The 17,839-nt window shown below is 52.6% G+C and overlaps 1 protein-coding gene across 7 annotated transcripts; it reads left to right on the top strand.

The window, feature by feature from the left end:
- The first annotated feature begins 113 nt into the window (after window positions 1-113).
- On the top strand, window positions 114-17,425 carry LOC142058157 (inner centromere protein-like). 7 transcript variants are annotated; one of them, XM_075095337.1, is made up of 19 exons: window positions 116-509; window positions 714-827; window positions 3,442-4,145; window positions 4,268-4,354; window positions 5,268-5,319; window positions 6,006-6,039; window positions 7,336-7,426; window positions 8,038-8,128; window positions 9,254-9,389; window positions 9,466-9,600; window positions 10,784-10,893; window positions 11,259-11,370; window positions 12,635-12,745; window positions 12,998-13,128; window positions 13,340-13,418; window positions 14,344-14,448; window positions 14,688-14,795; window positions 16,395-16,551; window positions 17,094-17,425. In XM_075095337.1, the coding sequence occupies exons 1-19, from the start codon at window positions 373-375 to the stop codon at window positions 17,297-17,299; spliced, it is 2,700 nt and encodes an 899-aa protein (XP_074951438.1). In that variant the 5' UTR covers window positions 116-372; the 3' UTR covers window positions 17,300-17,425. The 7 variants fall into 7 exon arrangements, 6 of the variants coding, with proteins under 6 accessions (XP_074951443.1, XP_074951438.1, XP_074951440.1 ...); XM_075095339.1 differs by lacking the exons at window positions 7,336-7,426; window positions 17,094-17,425 and adding exons at window positions 7,200-7,299; window positions 16,980-17,085; XM_075095336.1 differs by lacking the exon at window positions 7,336-7,426 and adding an exon at window positions 7,200-7,299 and having other exon boundaries at window positions 117-509.
- The last annotated feature ends 414 nt before the right edge of the window (window positions 17,426-17,839 follow it).

The following is a 17,839-nucleotide window of genomic DNA, read 5'->3' on the forward strand; positions in this document are numbered from 1 at the left end:
GGGGCTTTAAAGCGGGAGAGCGATGGACTTAGGCAACGGTCAATAAGAGGCCCCGCCTTGGGGGGTTCGCGCTGTGATTGGTGGAGGCTGGGCTGATATTGGGGTGGGAAGGGGAGCCTGTGTTTGTGATGGTGCGGCGTGAAGGTGGTGCCTGGGAGACGGACGGACAGAGGGACGGGGCTGCGGTCCCGGGGAGGTGCTGGGGCATGTCCTGGCCCACCTCGGGGGAGGCGGTTGGGGGCACGCGGGGGTCCCTCGCGGCCCGAGCTCCCCGGCCTCCCACCCCGCCCGGGGCAGGCCGTACCCCGGTGCCTCCCCCGCCGCCGGCAGCCAGCGAGCCTTCGCCTCTCCCTCTGCGTTCCAGGCAGGGCCATGGCGGGGGCTGACGGTCCCACGCGGCTGCTGGAGGTGTGCGGGCAGCGGCTCTCCCGCTTCCTCCACGACGCGGAGCACAAGCGCTTGGCCTGGCTGCGGGAGGCGGAGGAGCAGGGCATGAGGCTGCTGGATAGGTAGGGGCCGCCCTCCGGGGGGACCCCCGTCCCCGAGGGAGCCGGCTGCTCCCAGACCGCCTCCCGCGCCTTTGCCCCGGTGCGGGGCCCGGCGGGCGCCGGGGCTGGGCACGCTGCGTGGGCCTCGCTGCGGGCAGGCTGCGGGCGGTGGCGCTCTAGGCAGCGGGGGGGAAGCAACCTCTGTCTTCCGCGTTTGCTCAACAGCAACTTTGGGGCTGAACCTCAGCTAATGCCCAAAACACCATCACAGAGGAGGCGCCCCAGGAGGAGGCAGTCCTCCTGCCTGAAAGACGAAAATAAGGAGCCGAACAGGAGGAGGTAGGTGAGTCGGTTTGTCCTGGCTCCGCCGCATGGTGTTTGAGTGAAACAAAACAGTCACTCTTTCCACATGCACAAGAACGTAAAATAGCTGCTTTACTCCCTGAATTAGCAAATACGTTTTAAAGGGTGTGTCAGGTTCGATCAATATCTTGGTTCTTGTGAAAGCTTGGGGTGGAGTTGGCTGGTTTCCTTCACTTTAACTTTTGTTTTGTCCTTTTTTCTGGTTAGAAACAATAATAAATATTATATTTTCTTCTCTGTTTGGGTTTGGATTTTATTCCATTAGCTTTTGTTTGAGCACAGTTTTTGACCTGAGATTGCTACTGGTGTTCACACCCTCAACCATTGCACTGGTGCCTGAGAGAACAGGCCACCGGTGGCGTGCAGGAGCGGCATGCCGGCCCTCCTCGTTTGCACTGGCAGGCAGAAAGGCTCAGAGGGATTAGTGGTGAAACTGAAGTGGAAATTCCAGGTGACTTGCTTAGAGCCAACTTGTACTTGAGGGTTTTAAAACTAGCCCAGAGTAGCCTGCAAGCAGATGCCGAGGCAGGATGGCATGATTTGATAGCATGCATCGCCAGGGGTGGCTGTGATGCTAATTGGCTTCCTTGATGCTACTGCTTCATGACAGCTGACTGTGTATCTGCCCTCACCGTGTGGTCAGCAGTAAAGCGGTGAGGGTAGCCTCCCTTCAGAGGAGCGTGTGCTGCGAGCTGAGGGAGGGCGTGCTGGCGCTTGCTGGTGTGTGACTTGCCACTGGCCGTGCAATAGTAAACGTTAAGGCGTTAAGGCACTCAAATGTTGATAACCATGGTGAAAAACCCACAGAAGTTGGACAGGAAGGATTAGAACTAAGAGACTGTCAGAAACCAGACATGGAGGATGGAGAGAACAGCCAGAATAGTAAGGAAGCGTGGGAAGTTCATGCGTGCGTGTGGTGAAGGAGGACAGGAGAAGAAAACGTGCAGATCTAAACAGGGAGAGCTCTTAAGACATACTGTTAGTGTTCAGGTAGCAGCTGGATTGCTCCCCTGAAGAAGACAAGTCTTGCGTGTATTTTTCCTCATTTAACTTAGTTTGAGAAAGATCTGCTGATGCAGCGAAGTGCCTGGGTAGGGGGTCATCTGCCAAAAGGAAGCTTACGCTGTGGTTCAGCATGTTGCGCTCCATCCTGCAGGGTCAGGCTGTTGTTGTTTTCCTTGCTCTGGTTTTCTCAGTATGCATTACAAAACCCTTTTCTTACTGTATTCTTAGTTACATGTTTCTTAATTAGTAGTTTTTCTTGCTAATTCTAGCAAAAGGTCCCTGTTCTTGCTAGAGGTCAGAATGAAGTTAGGTGAGCGGGGCTGGAGGGAGGGGGGAGGGTATCAGCCTGAACACTGGCAGTAGGACAAGTCCCTGCTTGCTGGTGGCTGCGTGCCAGGGGCTGTAAAAGCCTTGTTCTTATGCCACGGTGGGTTTTCTCTGCCACCTTTTCTAGCTGTCACGCACTTCCACGTTAGCTCTCTGTTTCATCTTTGTGTCCAGTCTCCACCCTTTACCTGGCTGCCTCTGGGTCACTTTGGCCCCGGAAGCTGCCTTTCTCTGGACAACCAAAGTTGTCCTTTGGGTTCGGATTTGTCCACCTGATCTCCCTGACTTGCTGTGGCTCCATGCTTTTGTGGCAAGTTACCTAATGGAGCAAAGAGGATTTCACTGCTGAAATTCCCCAAGCCTCTGTGTAGTTGCTCAGGTTTAACTGAAGCAGCGGAGCTAGAGACAGTTACTGTACCTGGTAATTTTTGTCTCTTAAATAGCAACAGTTCAAAGAATTCGTGAGTCCTGACTGCACAGGTGTTTCTTTGCTGCCTTCCTCGGGGTCACGCTGTCAGGTACCACATGAATGGCAGCATTGCTGTGCATCCCAGCCTGTTGACAAACTGCCTTTAGAGCCATGGGTGTGTTCCCAGTGCTTGCACTGTGTTTTGTGCTGAGCAGCCTGCCAGAGAGCTGCAGAGCCTTCTGTTTCTAGCCAGGATCTTGTGAATCTCCGCAGGGGAGGCTTCCCCACAGGGCTGATCATGGGAGACCGTGATATCTTCGATCCAATATCCCTCCCTGCATGGATGCCTGTACTTTGCTCAAGGCAGAGTGGAGCTGTTTGATCCCATATGACTTCACTGTCCCCTGGCGTCAGCTCCGCCTGGGGCTGTGGGTTAGCAACGAGTGTCCTGGTACCTCAGCTGCTGTAGTTTGTGTCAACACGACACAACCTTTGTGAGTCAGCCCAGCGAGCCAGGCTGATAGCTGGGATGGTGCAGTGAGGGTACGTGCCCTGCGTTCCTGCCTACGGTATAGCGTAGTAACGTCCAGCAAAAGAGCATCTCGCAGGCAGCAGAGAGCAGTAAGCAGCAACTTCTACATCGTTCCAGCTAAATCTGGCAGAGCGTATCTGTGAGCTCTCGAGGTTCAGCTCCTGCGCTTCACCGGTGATGGGAGATGGGCTGTGAGGGGGAAATGGTGGAGGGAAGAAGCCTGCAGGTTTGCTTCAAATCTTGTCTGCTTTTTCTCTCTAAAAATCATTTGGGAGCGGGAGACTTCATGGCTTCCTTTAACATTCTTTTTATTTAAGGTTGTCCAGACGGAGAAGCAGCATTAAGATGGTGTCTTCCAAGCCAAATTCCCAAAGGCGCCACGGCAAAGAGCACCCCCAGAACCCCAGCTGTGGGGAGGAAGAGGTGCCCATGCCCGACTGTGTGGCGAGGTCTCAGGCCAGCGTTAAAACCGAGCTCCCAGCACTGGTGGGGAAGTGGCCGGTGGAAGCACAAGGTCCCCCGGCAGAGGCAGATTGCCAGGACTGCCCTCGGGGTGCCGGTAGCAGTGACGCAGCCTGTAGGGCCGTGACGGGCGAGCCGTGGCTCAAGGGGGATGCAGCCACTGAGCTGCACGATGTGTCCTCTGTCACTGAGGTCCCTGATGGCCAGGCAGCGAGGGAGTGGGAGGAGGCCCCCAAAAAAAGACCAAGTACCTCCACTCCCAAAGCTGCTAGAAATGGAGATCCTGCCATGCTCCAAGGAGATCCATCTCCTGAAGGCTTCGAGAAGATCCTTTTCCAGGACTCTGACAGCAAAACGACACCAGTGAGATCCAAAACACGCCGTTGCTCTGGTTGCCGAAGCTTTGTGGGTGGCCCCCACAAGAGCCGTAGGGCCTCCTTGGCAGAGAAATATTCACTGGCCAGCAAAAGGGAGAGCATGATCCGGAGGTCTATCAGCAGGGCCATTTCAAAGAAGGCAGCGGCACGAGAATCATCCTCTGCCTCCAGCAGAGTGAGCTGTAAGTGTCCTTCAGCTGTCGAGTGCATTCGTTTGGCTAAACCAGCTTCTCGGCTTTGGTGTGGGGAGTAAGCAGCTGCGGAACTGCTAGTCTGTCTTAACTCTGTCTCTGGCTCCCCTTAGCCTTGTGGCTCCCACACGCTTGGGCTGCAGTCTTCAGGCCCTCATCTGCTGTTGGACCAAGCCTTGGGCTGAGTTTTGCTGCAGCAGGTGAAGGATGTGTCTGCTGGGGCATAAGCACACAGGGACTGGAGGTTGGGTTACGCAGGTTGTGGATGGGCAAAAAACAAGGGTGAAAGGGAAAATGGGGTCTGGCTGGTTCTAGCCACGTGTGCAGCGTGGCGGATCGGGAGAGACTGTCGCGTTACCTGGGGAGGGGCTTTAATTTTAGTGTCTTCTGCCAAGTCTCCAAAAAATCTATAGGAGCTGAATGTCTCCACCCCCTGAAATTTGGCTGAAATTGGCAGAGGAACTTAAATGCCTTTTGGGTGAAGATAGGGTGGATGGACCAAACAGCACAGTCGTCAGAGGAAGCAGGATTCAGAAATCCAGGCTATTCCTGGTAACACTGAACTCCTCATATCTTCTGTTCCCACTGCTCCTGGGAAGGTTTTGCTATTTGGACTCTCTAAGATCATTGCTTCTGAAGTCAGATTGGCTTCTAATAAAGCACTGAGGCCTTTGGTATTTGGTTTTGTCAGCTTTGAGTCACACTGTATCTAGGCATTTGTTATAACACTTTCAGCTAAGTGGTGTTATGGGGGGAATGAAATCAGCCTAAATCCACCAAATCTCTGCATAAAACTGTGTAGGGAGGCAGTAGCTGAAGTCAATTGACTGGGAAATCTTATCTCTGACACAGGCAAGAGCGTGTTTGTGCAGCTGGAGCAGCCTGCAGGCAGAGGAGCTGCTGCTTCACTTCTCTGCCTTCCCAGCCCACACCAGTTTGTCAGTGACACTTGAGGGAGGTGGTAGTGCTGGTGTGGAAAGCTGAGATGAGCAATCGGTGTGTTCCCTGGGAGGAAAGCCTGCACAGAGACCTGAGCTCTACCACGTGCACATTGCTGCTGTTGGGAAGCCTCAGAATGAAATCCCCAAGCTAGCTTATGTTTTTTTCCTCCAGGTCAAAGCTCCTTGGAGGTTTTTGTGGAAGAAGATGTGACCAGCAGCATGAGGTGAGGCCACCATGTAAAGCAGGCAGGAAGAAAGCGCAGAAAGCCCTGCAAAGAAGCTATATGGGTCGCTTTTATATCACAGATATAGGACTAGTTTTGTAACAGACTGTTTAGGTGATGTCACTTGGGGCTGGTTGATGTTTCAAGGCTTGTGCTGTTCAGGCACAGCACTTCCTTTTCAGAAGTCTGTTCAGAGCACAGTGAGGTTAATCACTGTGTTAGTGTGGGGTCCAGCCTATGCCATCAGACCTGAGAGGCTGCCAGCAGTTGCTCTGCCTGGTGTTGGCCGGCATCATGCGAGTTATGTCCTGGGATTGCTTGCCGTAATCAGCCTCCGAATGCCTGCTGGCGCTGGAGGTCAGTCAGCTGTGGTCTAACCTGAGAGCTGGACAGGTAAGGCTCAGCCTAAGGCTCACAGAGCTTCCTTTTTACCTGCTATGTGGAAGCTCTGCAGAAGGGGGCACAGCTCATCAGTGTGGTGGTCAGTAATGCAGCGGAGCGGTCCATCAGAAGAACTTACAGCTCCACCTCTGTGTGGCCTGGCTGAAGCAGGCTTGTGCCTCTGGATGTACTTAGATTTATCTGCACTTCCCTTGGGGTCCCATATGCTGGCTCTGTCATACTCCCATCACCTGTAACTCACCCTTCAGAGAGCTGAAGTAATTAAAATAACTCTTCTTTTACAGACCTGGACTGGACCTGAATCCCCCAAGTGAAAAGGTAAGTTCTCAGGAACAACCTACAAACTCTGTCCAGGTATCTTCTTGCCTGAGTTGATACCTTTCCCTGAGCATTGCCACTGGAAGCAGGGAGTGTGGCCAGGGGATTGTTCTGTCAGTCCCTTCGAGCTCAGCGAAGGTGCTGCTGAGTTGGGCAGTGCTGCCCTCCTAATGCTCAGCAGCTGGTTAAGCCAGTTGGCTCTCTGGCTCCTGGTGGGCAGAGACATTCTGTGCCTTGGTAAGGCCTCTTCAAGATGGAGCTTTTGGAGGTGCTTGGCCAGGTTCCCAGGAGTCAGCCTGCTTTTGCCTGTCAGCTGGGCCTGGTAATTGTGTGTATTCTTAGCCCCTCTCTTGCATGGCTGGTTTGAGCTACAAAAATCAGGAGGACGGGCAGTTCAAGTTGAAGTGCTTTCCTTGGCCGCCGAGGCTGTGTACGCAGTGTGCGTGAGCCTGCAGTGCTAGGAGAAAGAAACCCATCCTCTCCTTTGAGCTGGCAAAAACTTGTGTGGTTGTGCTGTGAACCAGCCGAGGTGTGAACTAGCCCAGCAGAGAGAGGAGTGGGCTCTGCTTCAGAACAGCTCCCTGGCGCTGTTGGGAAGCATCAGCGGGAATGGGCAGGTGGCTTTGCTCCGATCGTGGCAGTGGCAGCGGGTGTAGCCTAGCAGGTAGGGGGAAGCACGGGCTGTGTGCCGGCAGCCTTGTAACCTGCTGGGATGCTGTGCTGCGGTGACTTTTGTGTGTCCTCCTGTGAATATGCCGTAACGGTGCTTAGAGAGCCTAATGATCTGTAACCTGAGACACTTTACAGGGACTTGTCTATCTTTCAGGACTGGAATATCTGTAGTTTGAAAATTGGTGTCTCCAAGGTGTGTGGAAGCTGTCTCATTCTCAAGGCTCTTTGACTTTGGAGCCCAGGTTCAGTAAAGCTCCTGCTCTAGTTGAGAAGTGCTGGGCAACTGTCCTTCCTGCAGAGGCTGGTGTTTCATGAGCAGGCCCCTGTTACTGAAATGAGCCGGTCCACATCCATGCAGCACAGCTCTAGCTGAGAGAGAAGCAGACCCTAGGTTGGAAGTGACTGGCCTTCTCAGAGCAGCAGGTCCACAGTAGCCTTGTTCTTTGCAGCAGCTGTGCTAAGAGAATGCTTGTTCCCTTTTCCTGCAGACTCCTGAAGACACCCTTGTTTCGAGCAAAAGTGTACAAGCTGCCAGCCCTCCTGCACAGCACTTATCTCCTCCTGAGCAGCAGGCAGGGAGCAGGGAAGGTAACTTTGAGTTGGTTTTGCTTCTCTTGCATGAAGCCCCAAAGACACACAGACCAGGGAGTCAACATGGGGGTTTGTGGAAAATCTAGGACTTGCGTTGAAACAAAACCACCTCTGACCAGTCAAGGTAATTTTTCAGGTAGACTTTGATCTCCTGAAGAGGTAAGGCATGCCATTAGATAAGCAAGGACATCTTGTAAATGTGTCCAAGCCTTGAGACAAAAGCTGTCCTGTCCAACTTCGATCTGCCTAATGAGTAACTGGGGGGAGACTTCGAAAGGAGATTGTTCTTAAACCTGGAATCTTCCACACAGTGTAATGCTGTGTTAAAACACCTTGGCATCCCTTTCCTCTGGGTTTATGTTATGTGAGGATTTACAGGTCCCATTTATTTACCATGCCTCAGCAAGAAGAGGGAGAGATTCAGGCTTTTTGTTTATCCCCCATCGGGACTGTAGGATCTGACAAGCAGCTGTAGCTGGAGTGGAGGGAAGAGTAGCTGGAGGCCTTTTGGTGAGACAGGTTGTGCCTGTTTTAGGAGGTCTGTACAGGATGCATACTGCAGCATGCTTCACAGTGTTTGTATATGATGCTGATATTCCATGTAGCCACTCAGGCTTCTGGTTTCTCAGCTCGGTTAGGTGCTACAGGGCTCTGGGCACAGGAGAGCTCTGGAGACCAGGATCGGAGCCCCGCAGGGTGCCTTGCACGAGGTGCTAACTGCAGGTTTCTTCTCAGGAAGCCGTGTAAATCCAAACAGCGAATGCCAGAACGAGAACCAGGAACAGCCCCACTGTGCCAAGTCTCAGGAGAATCCCTCATGTATCTGGTATGAGACATTTGTAAGGAGGAGGAATGAGCCCGTGGGCTGGAAGGCCTTGGGCCTGGCCTTCTAAGTAACTTGTTTTAAAAAGCTTTGGGTGGTTTGTTTCCCTGCCTTCCCACCCCACCCCTTCCAATGTCGTTTTGAAGTCGTCTTTGGCCAGGTCTTGTCTCCTGGGAGTTGCTTGTGACTTCTTGGGCCTTGTTCGGCTCTGGGACCCAGGTCTGGCCTGGGAAGCAGATGCATGAGTTCATGCACAAGCCAGCGGAGGTGACCGAGCATGGTCAACTCGCAGCTTAGATGTGACGCCGAGTGGTTTGTAAAGGGGTGGTCCGGGGGCACTTTCAGAAGGCAACACAAGTGGGTGACTGACCTCTCTCTTATCTTGTGCAAGTGTCAGGAATGCCTGACTTGTTTCCTCACTGCTGTGTTGCTGGTGTTTCACGTGAGACTTCGCCTGCTTTTAGCTTTGCCCTCAGTCTCCTGTCCTGGTGTTGCTGGGGTGAATTTGCTGTGGGTAGAGGATGGGAAGGGGAATAACAGTAACCTCAGTTCTCACGTGGATGCGTAGCACTGTGTGGTGGGTTGGGATCTGCAGCCTTTCTCAGGGCTGCTGCTGGATTGGGCCCTGATAGCGCAGTGAAGCAGCCTCCCCTGTTTTCCCCTGGAATTAGGGGATGCAAGTGAAGTAATTTCTGACACAAGTAAACCTGTGAGTGTCCAAAGTATTTATAAAGCATGGGAAACCCTGCCAGTGAGGTGACCTGGGCTGGGTGGTTGCAAACACACGAGGGTTGTATCTATCTTGTGGTGTTAATACCACGTATCACAATATAAGATATAGCAAAGACTTTCTGCTCACAGGGACTCAGTGGAGAGGGAGGGTGAGCGCGTTGTACGTTACTGCTCTGGAAGGAGGGTGTTCCCCTACCAAGCCGTCGCGTGCCTCTCCTGTCCTCTGTCGTGCCTGGGTGGTGTGCCTGCCACAGGGCCGAGTGAGCCCACAGGAGTCCCACGTCCTCGGGCGGCAGGAACCGGGCAGGGGGAAGTGTGTAACAGCAAGTAAATGCTTCTGGCAAGACTGGGGAGCCTGATGGTCACCTACCGTGCACCTCTTCCTAATCTCATCAGGATGAGAAGCTATAAACAAGCAATGGGCATTATACAGAATGGGCAGCAGCCGGGGGGTCAAACCCTTTCCCCTTTGGATGACAAGCACAAGAATTCAGCAAACCAGAATCTATCTTCTTCCTCTCCAGCTAGCAAGGTGAGTGGGTGCCGTGGCCCTTCTTTGCCTCCCTTTCCCTGGCAGGTACTGACTCCCCTCCACCTTCTCCTGTTAGGTTGCTAGACCACTGAAAAACTTCCTGCAGGCTGTGCAGCGAAACCAGCTGTTTGCAAGCGCAGGGCCCACGGGACGTGGGGGTGTCGTAAAGAACTTCATCAAGTGCAGTACTCCCACCCGACCCGATCTTAAGGTGCGTCAGAGTCCCACCTTCCCTCCCAGGGCTGGAGGAGGAGATCAAGTCTGGGGGAGTGGCAGGAGGGACTGGTTGCTTAGAAAAGCATAAACATGTCCCTAGTTCTGTCTGCTACTGTGGATCTGTGCAGGTCCTCATAGCAGACTGGCCTCACAATTCTGCTTCAGCTTCCCCAGGGGAGCGAAACTGGTTGTTGTTGCCTTGCGTAGTCTGTCCACACATGCCGTTATTGGATGGGGTTCTTTCACACCCATCCTCAAACCTTCCTCATATGCGGAGAAATCTAGTTGCTCTATCTATAGTCAGCAGAAATATTTTGTATTCTGGGACTGTTGAGCCATAGGAAAGTGGGAAGCTTTTCTCTTTGCAGTGGGGACCTGCCCTTGTGTCTTGCGTAATTGGGTGCTGCGGGGCTGAAAGATATGGGCAGTGTTGGGGTCAGGCAGTGGGCTCCCTGCCACATACTGGTAAGGAATTGCAGATAAGAATGGGGTTCCTGTGCTGCGAAATGGGGTTCTAGTGTTACTTCCAAACCCGTAATCATTTTTTTGTCTATCTTCTCTACAGGGAGACTTTGTTGTAAGTAATGACACCCTTAACCGTGGGGGCTGGAAGATAACGGCTGTGCTTCCTGCCTCGTGGGCGCTGACAGCTCTTTCCCCTCACACTGGCATCCACGCAGCGCTCTGTCCAAATCAGTAAACTGGCCACACCAGTGGTGAGGTGGCAGGATCTCCCTGCAGGCATATTCTGCTGGGGCTGGGAGCTGCTAGGGAACCTTTTGGCCTCTAAGCAAGACTACTCACGCTGTGCCCCTTCTCCCCCATTTTCCCAGCTGTGGGTGCCTGTAACACTGTCCCAGGCAAGGAGCGTTTGCTACAGGTGGTCGCCTACAGCAGGAGTGTGCTGTTCCTTGCCTGAACATATTCTCTGCAGCTGAAGTGAGGTGTTTCCCTCCTGTACCTGTGACTCTCCTGCTCTTACTAGTTGAATAAGCTCTGTTGCCAAACCTGCGTTGTTTCTTCCCTGCTCGTCACTTCCCATCCTGGTGTGTGGGTGAATGACTCTGACAGTGACTCCGTTTAGCAGGCTGCCTAGCCTCTAGCTGCTGGTGCCTAAGCAGCCTGAGGGTAGAAACAGGCCCCAGCAGTTGGTATAGTCTGAACTCATCTCCCTTCAGGAGAAGGAGCGGCAGAGGCTGGAGAGCCTCAGAAAGAAGCAGGAGGCTGAGGAACAGAGGAAAAAGAAAGTGGAGGAGGAAAAGAGGCGGCGGCAAGCAGAAATGAAGCAGTGAGTTGGGTCCCTTGCCTCCTGTTCCTTCCCTGGTTCAGCACAGAATTGCCTTGGAGGCCTTCCCTGCCAGGCAGAGAGCACTGCCATACTGTGCTTTGTGCCTCCCACTTGGAAGGAGCACTTTGCCAGTGTTGCTGCCTGGGCACCCTCAGCGCTGCTGCTCACAGCTCGCTGCAGTGAGGACTGCACTGGTGCAGAGCGCCTGCTAATGTCCGAACTTAATGCAGAAGTGAGCTGAGGGTAAACTCAGCCAGAGCAAGGCAAGCAAAATAACTGTTTTCCCCAATTACCGTGGCAAGTCCCTGTTGCCCCACCATGCTCTCTGCTAGAGCAGACAAAGCTAACAAGCCCCTCTTGCTCAGGAAGAGGGAAGAGCGTCTGAGGAAGGCACTGCAGGCTCGGGAGCGGGTGGAACAAATGGAAGAAGAGAAGAAAAAGCGGATGGAGCGGAAGATTTTACAGACTGATGAGAAGGTAAGGCTGACCCTGACCAAGCTTTGGACCACTCAGTACAGTGACATTCCCTCGGTGAGCCATGAGACCAAGAGGGTGCAAAGAGGCCACTGGCATGATACGTACGAGCACAGGATTGCTGCTGATGGTGGCTAATCGGGTGGTGGGTAAGCCTGCATCAGAGACACTGAAACTCTGTCAGGCAAGGAGGCTTTCAGTCTCCATTCCTCTGCAGTGGCTCTAAACATTCCTGTTCCAACATGCGGTGTTCATGGCGCTCTGTGTTCAAGGAATGTGGTAGCATCCCTTGACTGTCCTGTGAACGGGCCCTGCAGGTGAGAGCCTGGCTCGGCTTCCAGCGTGCTGAGCGAGCCGCTCGTGCAGAGCATCGGGCAGCGAAGCTGCGGTGCTTGCAGGGGGTTGCGAAAGCATGGCAGGAAAGAACCGGCTACCAAGCGTGCGAGGGATGCTCGTGACTAGTGGACCTGGCTCCATGTGCATTGGTATCGTGTTTGCTTTTCAAAGCCTTGTCTGGCCCCCTTCTGAGGGCAGGCGGGAGGTGAAGAGCATGCTAGGATGGGCTCTGGGTGGCTGTGTGCGGACAGTGCTGCTGCGTTTGTGCAACAGCGCAGGTTCTGTGGGACCGAGGGAGGCTGCGCCTGGCTGACCCGCAGCAGCCTTTGGGAGAAGGATGGTTGCTCATTTGAGGGGGTTTGACTAAAGTGACATTTGGAAAGGGTCAGCCTTAGAAAACAAAGGAATCATGCTCCTTTCCCAAAACCTGAGTGTCCAGAAGTACACACAGCCCTGGCTACCCTGCTGCTGTGGGCATGCTAGTGCTTTTACTGGGACAGACAGCTCAGGTGAAGGAACGGTGTCTCTGGGGCTCAGTCAGCTTTCACAACCCCCGTTCATACTGCAGTTCAGTTAGTCGGCGTCAGCACTGCAGGCGAAGCGGAATCCGGATGCTAGATCCCCGTGTTCTGCAGAGAATCACTTAAAGATGGAAGCATGTATTTTGGGGTTGTGTAACGGGCTCTGTGCTGCTGTCTCCTGTCGCGCCAAGCGCTGGGTGTCTCTTGACGTGGCCCGTACTAAGTGGTAGACTTGCTGCATGAGGTTGGCGCTAAATCCAACGCACGTGTGCTGCCTGCTGGGTGTTGGGTTCCCTGTCTCATTAAGACCCGGAATATCTCGGGCTACAGAAGCAGTCCCCGTCCTCGGTTTGGACAGGGCTGTGAGGTGTGTCCTCGGGCGGTGCAGCAGGCGTGTGTGCCTTTCTCAGGTGCACGCCTCGCAAGGGCGGGAAGAGAAAGTGGCAGAGGAGCGGAGCAAGAGAAAACTGTCGAAGAAGCATGGAGAAGCTGATGTGTGGAAGCAGAAGGCGCTGAGGATGGTAAGAGCAACTCTAGGTTACTGCCTTTCCTACAGGGATTTTAGGGTCTGTGCTGCAAGACTTGTGTCTAGACAGTTGATGTTGGGTTGGAACACAAGGGTACCTGTGGGGGTGGAAGGGAGAGAGCACCTAACTGGCTGTGGAAGGTAAGAGCGGGGTACAACAAGCACAGGTTGTCTCAGAGCACTTGCTTCCTATCCTCCCATCTCTTTCCACTTAAGCTGGAGGGTTACAAGGGTTTTCTTCCTTCAGGAGGAAGATGAATTTGAGCAGCAAGAACCACTGCAGAAGAGGAGAGAGGATGAAGTAAAAGAAAAAGGAAAGAAAAACTTGGAACTGAAAAATCTTGTAGAGCAGCAACAGGTGGAACAAGTGAAGGAGAGGTATTAGCTTGTTCTATCCTGGAGGAGGGGACTTGGCAACAGGCATGGTGAAGCAGCAAATATAAATAGTATGGTTGAAACTGGGAGGCTGGTGTGAGTGTCAGGCTGTCCCAAAGGTTTGGGGTGCTGCAGCACGGGGCTGTAAGAATGGCTGGGGTGGGGGGAGGCGGACATGCTTTCCTCTAACTAAATTGTAGGGTTTTTCCCCCAGAGATTACAAACAGCAAGGGAAAGAGAAGGCCTCCCAACCACAGCTGGAGTCAGCAGTGTTTACTGAAAAAAACCTAAAGGTAGGGAGTTGAAGTGGTCTTGGAACAACTTGTGTTGTAAACTAGTAAGGCACAGGATACGCAGACTTATTTTAAGATCGGACTTGTTTTCCAAGTGCTGTGTTCCTGTTTAAGGGTTTAGCAGTCGCTGTTTTGTTATTTAGAGGGACAAATATGATAAAACCGACGAGCGAAACGCGTTATTGTAAGGAGTGGGGGTTTGGGCAAGAATAAGTCAGCTCTGCTGATAAAGCTGGGGTTGACTGTGTCCTCGTTCACAGGTGAGCCTTATGCGCCCCATCGCAAGGTGGATGACAGCCATACAATGGTGCTTTGAAGAGCACCTCCAAATGGCATTCACTGATACTTAAATGAATATGGAGTAAGAGGTTTATTTTTTTTCCTACTACATTCACTCACTGTATTTGGAGGATGTGATCCCCATAAGCTTCAGGTGTCATATGGCTTCAGGTAACATCATTTGCATTTATACGAAGAATGTTATGGCTTAAAGTCAAGGTTGTTTGTCTCAAACTATCGCAGTAACATTTTCTTTCTGCTCTCTTTCTACTCTCAACATTATTCTTTCTTCTGCCTTCTTCATTAGTAAAAAAGCAAACCCCCAAATACTGTTCCTCTTAAGGATAAATTCCTCCTGTATTTGCACTCACTGCTCTTACCAGGTCCGTGACATTCAAACTCCTGTGTGCGCTATATCCTTTTAATGAAGGCCTAGATTCTTCATATGTTGCCAGCACCCGGGCGGGAGTGAGCCACAGCAGAGCTCCTCCAGGCAGGCGAGAAGCCGAATACGATTCAGAGTGCCTGCAGCTCTCGCCCTCCTGTTAGCTCTTCCCTACCGAGTAGTATGGGAGAAGAAACTCCCGCACAAAGCGGGTCGGGTTGAAAAGATGCTTAAACAGTGGAATTTTCTTCTCTTTATTAGGAAGAAGAGAGCCCAAGAGTGCTGCGCCAGCAGCCTGGGCAGAAGAGCACCAAGCAACCGGAATGCACTGCCGTGGCTTCTAATACCTGGGGCAAAGCGGTAAAGGTGAGCGTGGGCTCTGGAGACCTCATTGATCTGGATCTGAGGAAAGATGGGAGTCGCACCTTTGAGTCTTGGATTTGGGGTTTTTTTTTTGTGCAGAAGATGACACAGAGATGGAGGATTTTCTTTTTTTTTTTTTTTTTTTTTTTTCAAGGGCCCCGGAAAATACAGCTTAGTTCCAGGGGTAGTCTGGTGGTTTTGCTTGGGTGAACATGAATGACTTAATTCTTGCATCTTAACAGGAGGAAGATGGTCTGCAGAAGCACCAGCAGCAGCTGGGAGAGGAGAAAAAAATCAAGCATCCAGAAGCATTGACTGCCTCTGGCACATGGCTGAGCAAGACTGCAAAGGTGAGCCCCGGTTCCAGCAGAGCCCTCGACTGAAATGAGCCTGTGGTATCTAATTGGCTCCTGTGGTTTGGAGCCCGCCTGCAGATTCATTATCCATCGGTGGTGGAGCAGGAAATGAGATCCTCGAGTGCAGGCTGTTGGGGTTTAACAGGCACCTGTGCAGAGGATGGGGGTGTCGGTGGTTTTGGTGCTTGGCCGAGAGCTCACACCGCGGGAACCTGGAGAGAAAGCAAGGGTTTCATCCTGGGAAAGGTGTTGGGAATGGCCACAGGATGGCAGCACACCACGAGGCGGCAGCTCAGCCTGGAGCGGCGCCGGGGCAGCCTGGCTCCCACCCGCTGTGGAGCCTGGCTGTTCGGTCTCCAGGAGCCTCTTTGAGTTGGAGCTGCTTAGACCTGATAACTGCAGGGGTGGAGAAAAAGCTGCTTAGAGTCAGACTTGAGTGCTGCCTCTGCCGGTAAACTCTCTTGTCTTGGGGCTGAATGGTTCCTCTTCCTGCTCGACTTCACGATGTTGTGACTCATGTCAGAGCTCTAGAGGATAGAAACCAGATCTGCCATGAACGTGAAAGGATTTGAGTGCTAGAGCCATGTGTGCAAAAGCCAAGTGCTTAGACATACCTGGTGTGTTCTTCTAAGGCTTTTCTACGAGAAACAGGAGGGGAGAAGGGTTGCAAGTACTTATCAGGTCATTGAGCACAGTGACAGTTTTTCTGCTTGCGCTGATGTGTGTACGCTTCTGCATTCCCTTAGCGCAGAGTCGTGCAGAATTAGGCCTGCCTTCCTGGTTTATCCTCTGGTCAGCACCTCTAGGTATTCCTGCACCACATACAGCTGTCAGGTCGTCCCTGTTCCTCCCTACAAAGCCAGGAGGTGTCTCTGAGCTTTGGCTCACGCTGTTCTGACCTGCAGCTTCAACGTGAAACGGAGCCCTGGCTTTTTCTTGGGTGGGTACTGGCAGGCTCTTCGTGGCAGCTTGGAAGCTGCAGGGCAGGCAAGTGGCTGTTCCAGCTCTGCAGTTTGCGGTCCCCGCTGCGGTACCTGGTCCCGTGCTACAGCTCAGCTGCCGGCAGGGGCATGGCTTCAGAGCAAAGTTCAGTTAAAAAGCCAAAAGGATTCGAGCGCTTCTGGGTTTTACCAAAAAACTCAACCCAAGTTACCTGTCAGGTAGGAATATTACAGATGTTCCAGTTAGGTCTAGGTCAAAGGCTTCCCATATACAGGTGGGTGACCTTTTCGCTCTCCTGTTTGAAAGAGGGATGAAAATGAGTGTCTGTGGTGCCTCCGCCCTAGAAAGCCAGCTGCCAGCTCTTGTTTGTGGCTACCTTGCCTTTGCAGTGAAACTCCTTGCCCAGCGTGTGACATTGGGAACTCGCCTCTTAACTCGTGGCTTATGCTCGGGGTGAGGGTGCTGCCTAAATCCCGTAGAGCATCTTGCTGTGGGACCTCAGCTGGGACCGTAGCACAGCCTGTCTTGCTCGTGCCAGAGCTCTGCGGTGCCTGCAGAGGGCCTGGTAGCCCACCTGCCCTGGCAAGGCACGCTCTCCTGCCGGACTGGAAGCCTGCTTCCTGCTCTAATCGATGCTGTCTCTGGTTTCAGAAATCTATCTCCACATCCTGCTTAGGGCCCCCGGAGGGTGCAAAGGAATCCGGATCTCCACAGGTAAACATAAATAATTACGGGATGGATCTGAACAGTGATGACTCCACAGATGATGAGAATGATCCTCGGAAGCCTGTCCCTGCCTGGGCTGATGGTAGGTGCTGAGTGTGGTTTGGCTTCCTTTAATTCCTTCCCGGGGAAGCTGCAGCTTTGCAGACTCTCGTGGTGCCATCTCAGCTTCCCAAAGTGCAGTCCAGGAGCGTGTGAGGCTGCGGCAGGGCTGGCAGCCGCTGGCTCTGAGCGGTGAGGGACCGGGGACGCTTTCCTGCAAGCGCTGTTGTGCCGAAGTTAAACCGAAGGCCTCTGTGCGTGTCTTGGGATCCGAGGGTGTGAAAAGAATGGGGGGGGGCTCACTGGTCACAAGGCAGCCTACCCTCCTGAGGGAAACCAAGGTGTGGTGGGTTTGGGGTATATCTAGTGTGCTGAGTGACTTGGAACAAGCGCCGCTGGCCGCCGGAGGGTGGGTGTGGGGCTCAAAGCTTTGCGATGAGCAGGAAAACTGTTAACGCACCTGTTGTACAGGTACGTTTTTCAGGTGTGGAAGAACAGTAACTGTCCTGCGGGCTCTAAGGGAAAGGGGTGCCTTAGGCAGAGCACTGAAGTGAGATTGCTTCTCTGCTGTGGTTGTTTCTGTAGGGTATCAGCTCAATCAAGCCATTTTACACCAATACTATCACCCAGTGAATGTTGACCAACTCTTTGGGCTAATTCCAAGCCCTAAGCTGGAGGATATCTTTGGCAAGAGCAAGCCTCGATACTTCAAGCGCACGAGCTCAGCAGTTTGGCATTCCCCGCCTGGGACCAAATCTACCTGTGGCCCATCCTGCAACTTCAAAAACTGAGAAAATGCCAAGAAATGTGTTTTATGACAATGTGGTGTATCGGATCGTGTTTTCTTAGCATGCAGCATATTTACAAATTTTAAGCCTTTTGTACACAAATATTTAATAAAATCGTGTTGCAATAAACATGCCATTGGTGTTTGTGGTCGTCACGGTGGGATGATGTTTCTGCGTGGCTAATTTCAGATTGATTGCTGTGGTTTCTGCAAGTGAAAATGCAGATGTTTGAAGACAGGATATTGCACCATTACGTATCCCTCACTTTGCAGAACTGTACACAAGGAAGGCATGCGACCGCTGCAGGGAAGATCAAATTTCATAATCAGCCTGAGGGCATGATGCTTTCATAACCCACTCTGTACTGTATTTATGTATTTAACATCTGCTTGGACAGTTAAAGCAACGTCTAAATGCCTTGTCACTGTTCTTTTCTAAAGGAAAAATGAAGCCCAGTCTAAGTTCTTGGTCCTGTTCCTCTAGGAGCCTTAGCCTACCGTCTGTCTTGGGCGGGAGGGAGATCTCTTTGGAAGGCACGGCTTG

Source organism: Phalacrocorax aristotelis, chromosome 5, assembly GCF_949628215.1.
Source record: "Phalacrocorax aristotelis chromosome 5, bGulAri2.1, whole genome shotgun sequence".
In the NCBI taxonomy this organism is placed as follows: domain Eukaryota; kingdom Metazoa; phylum Chordata; class Aves; order Suliformes; family Phalacrocoracidae; genus Phalacrocorax; species Phalacrocorax aristotelis.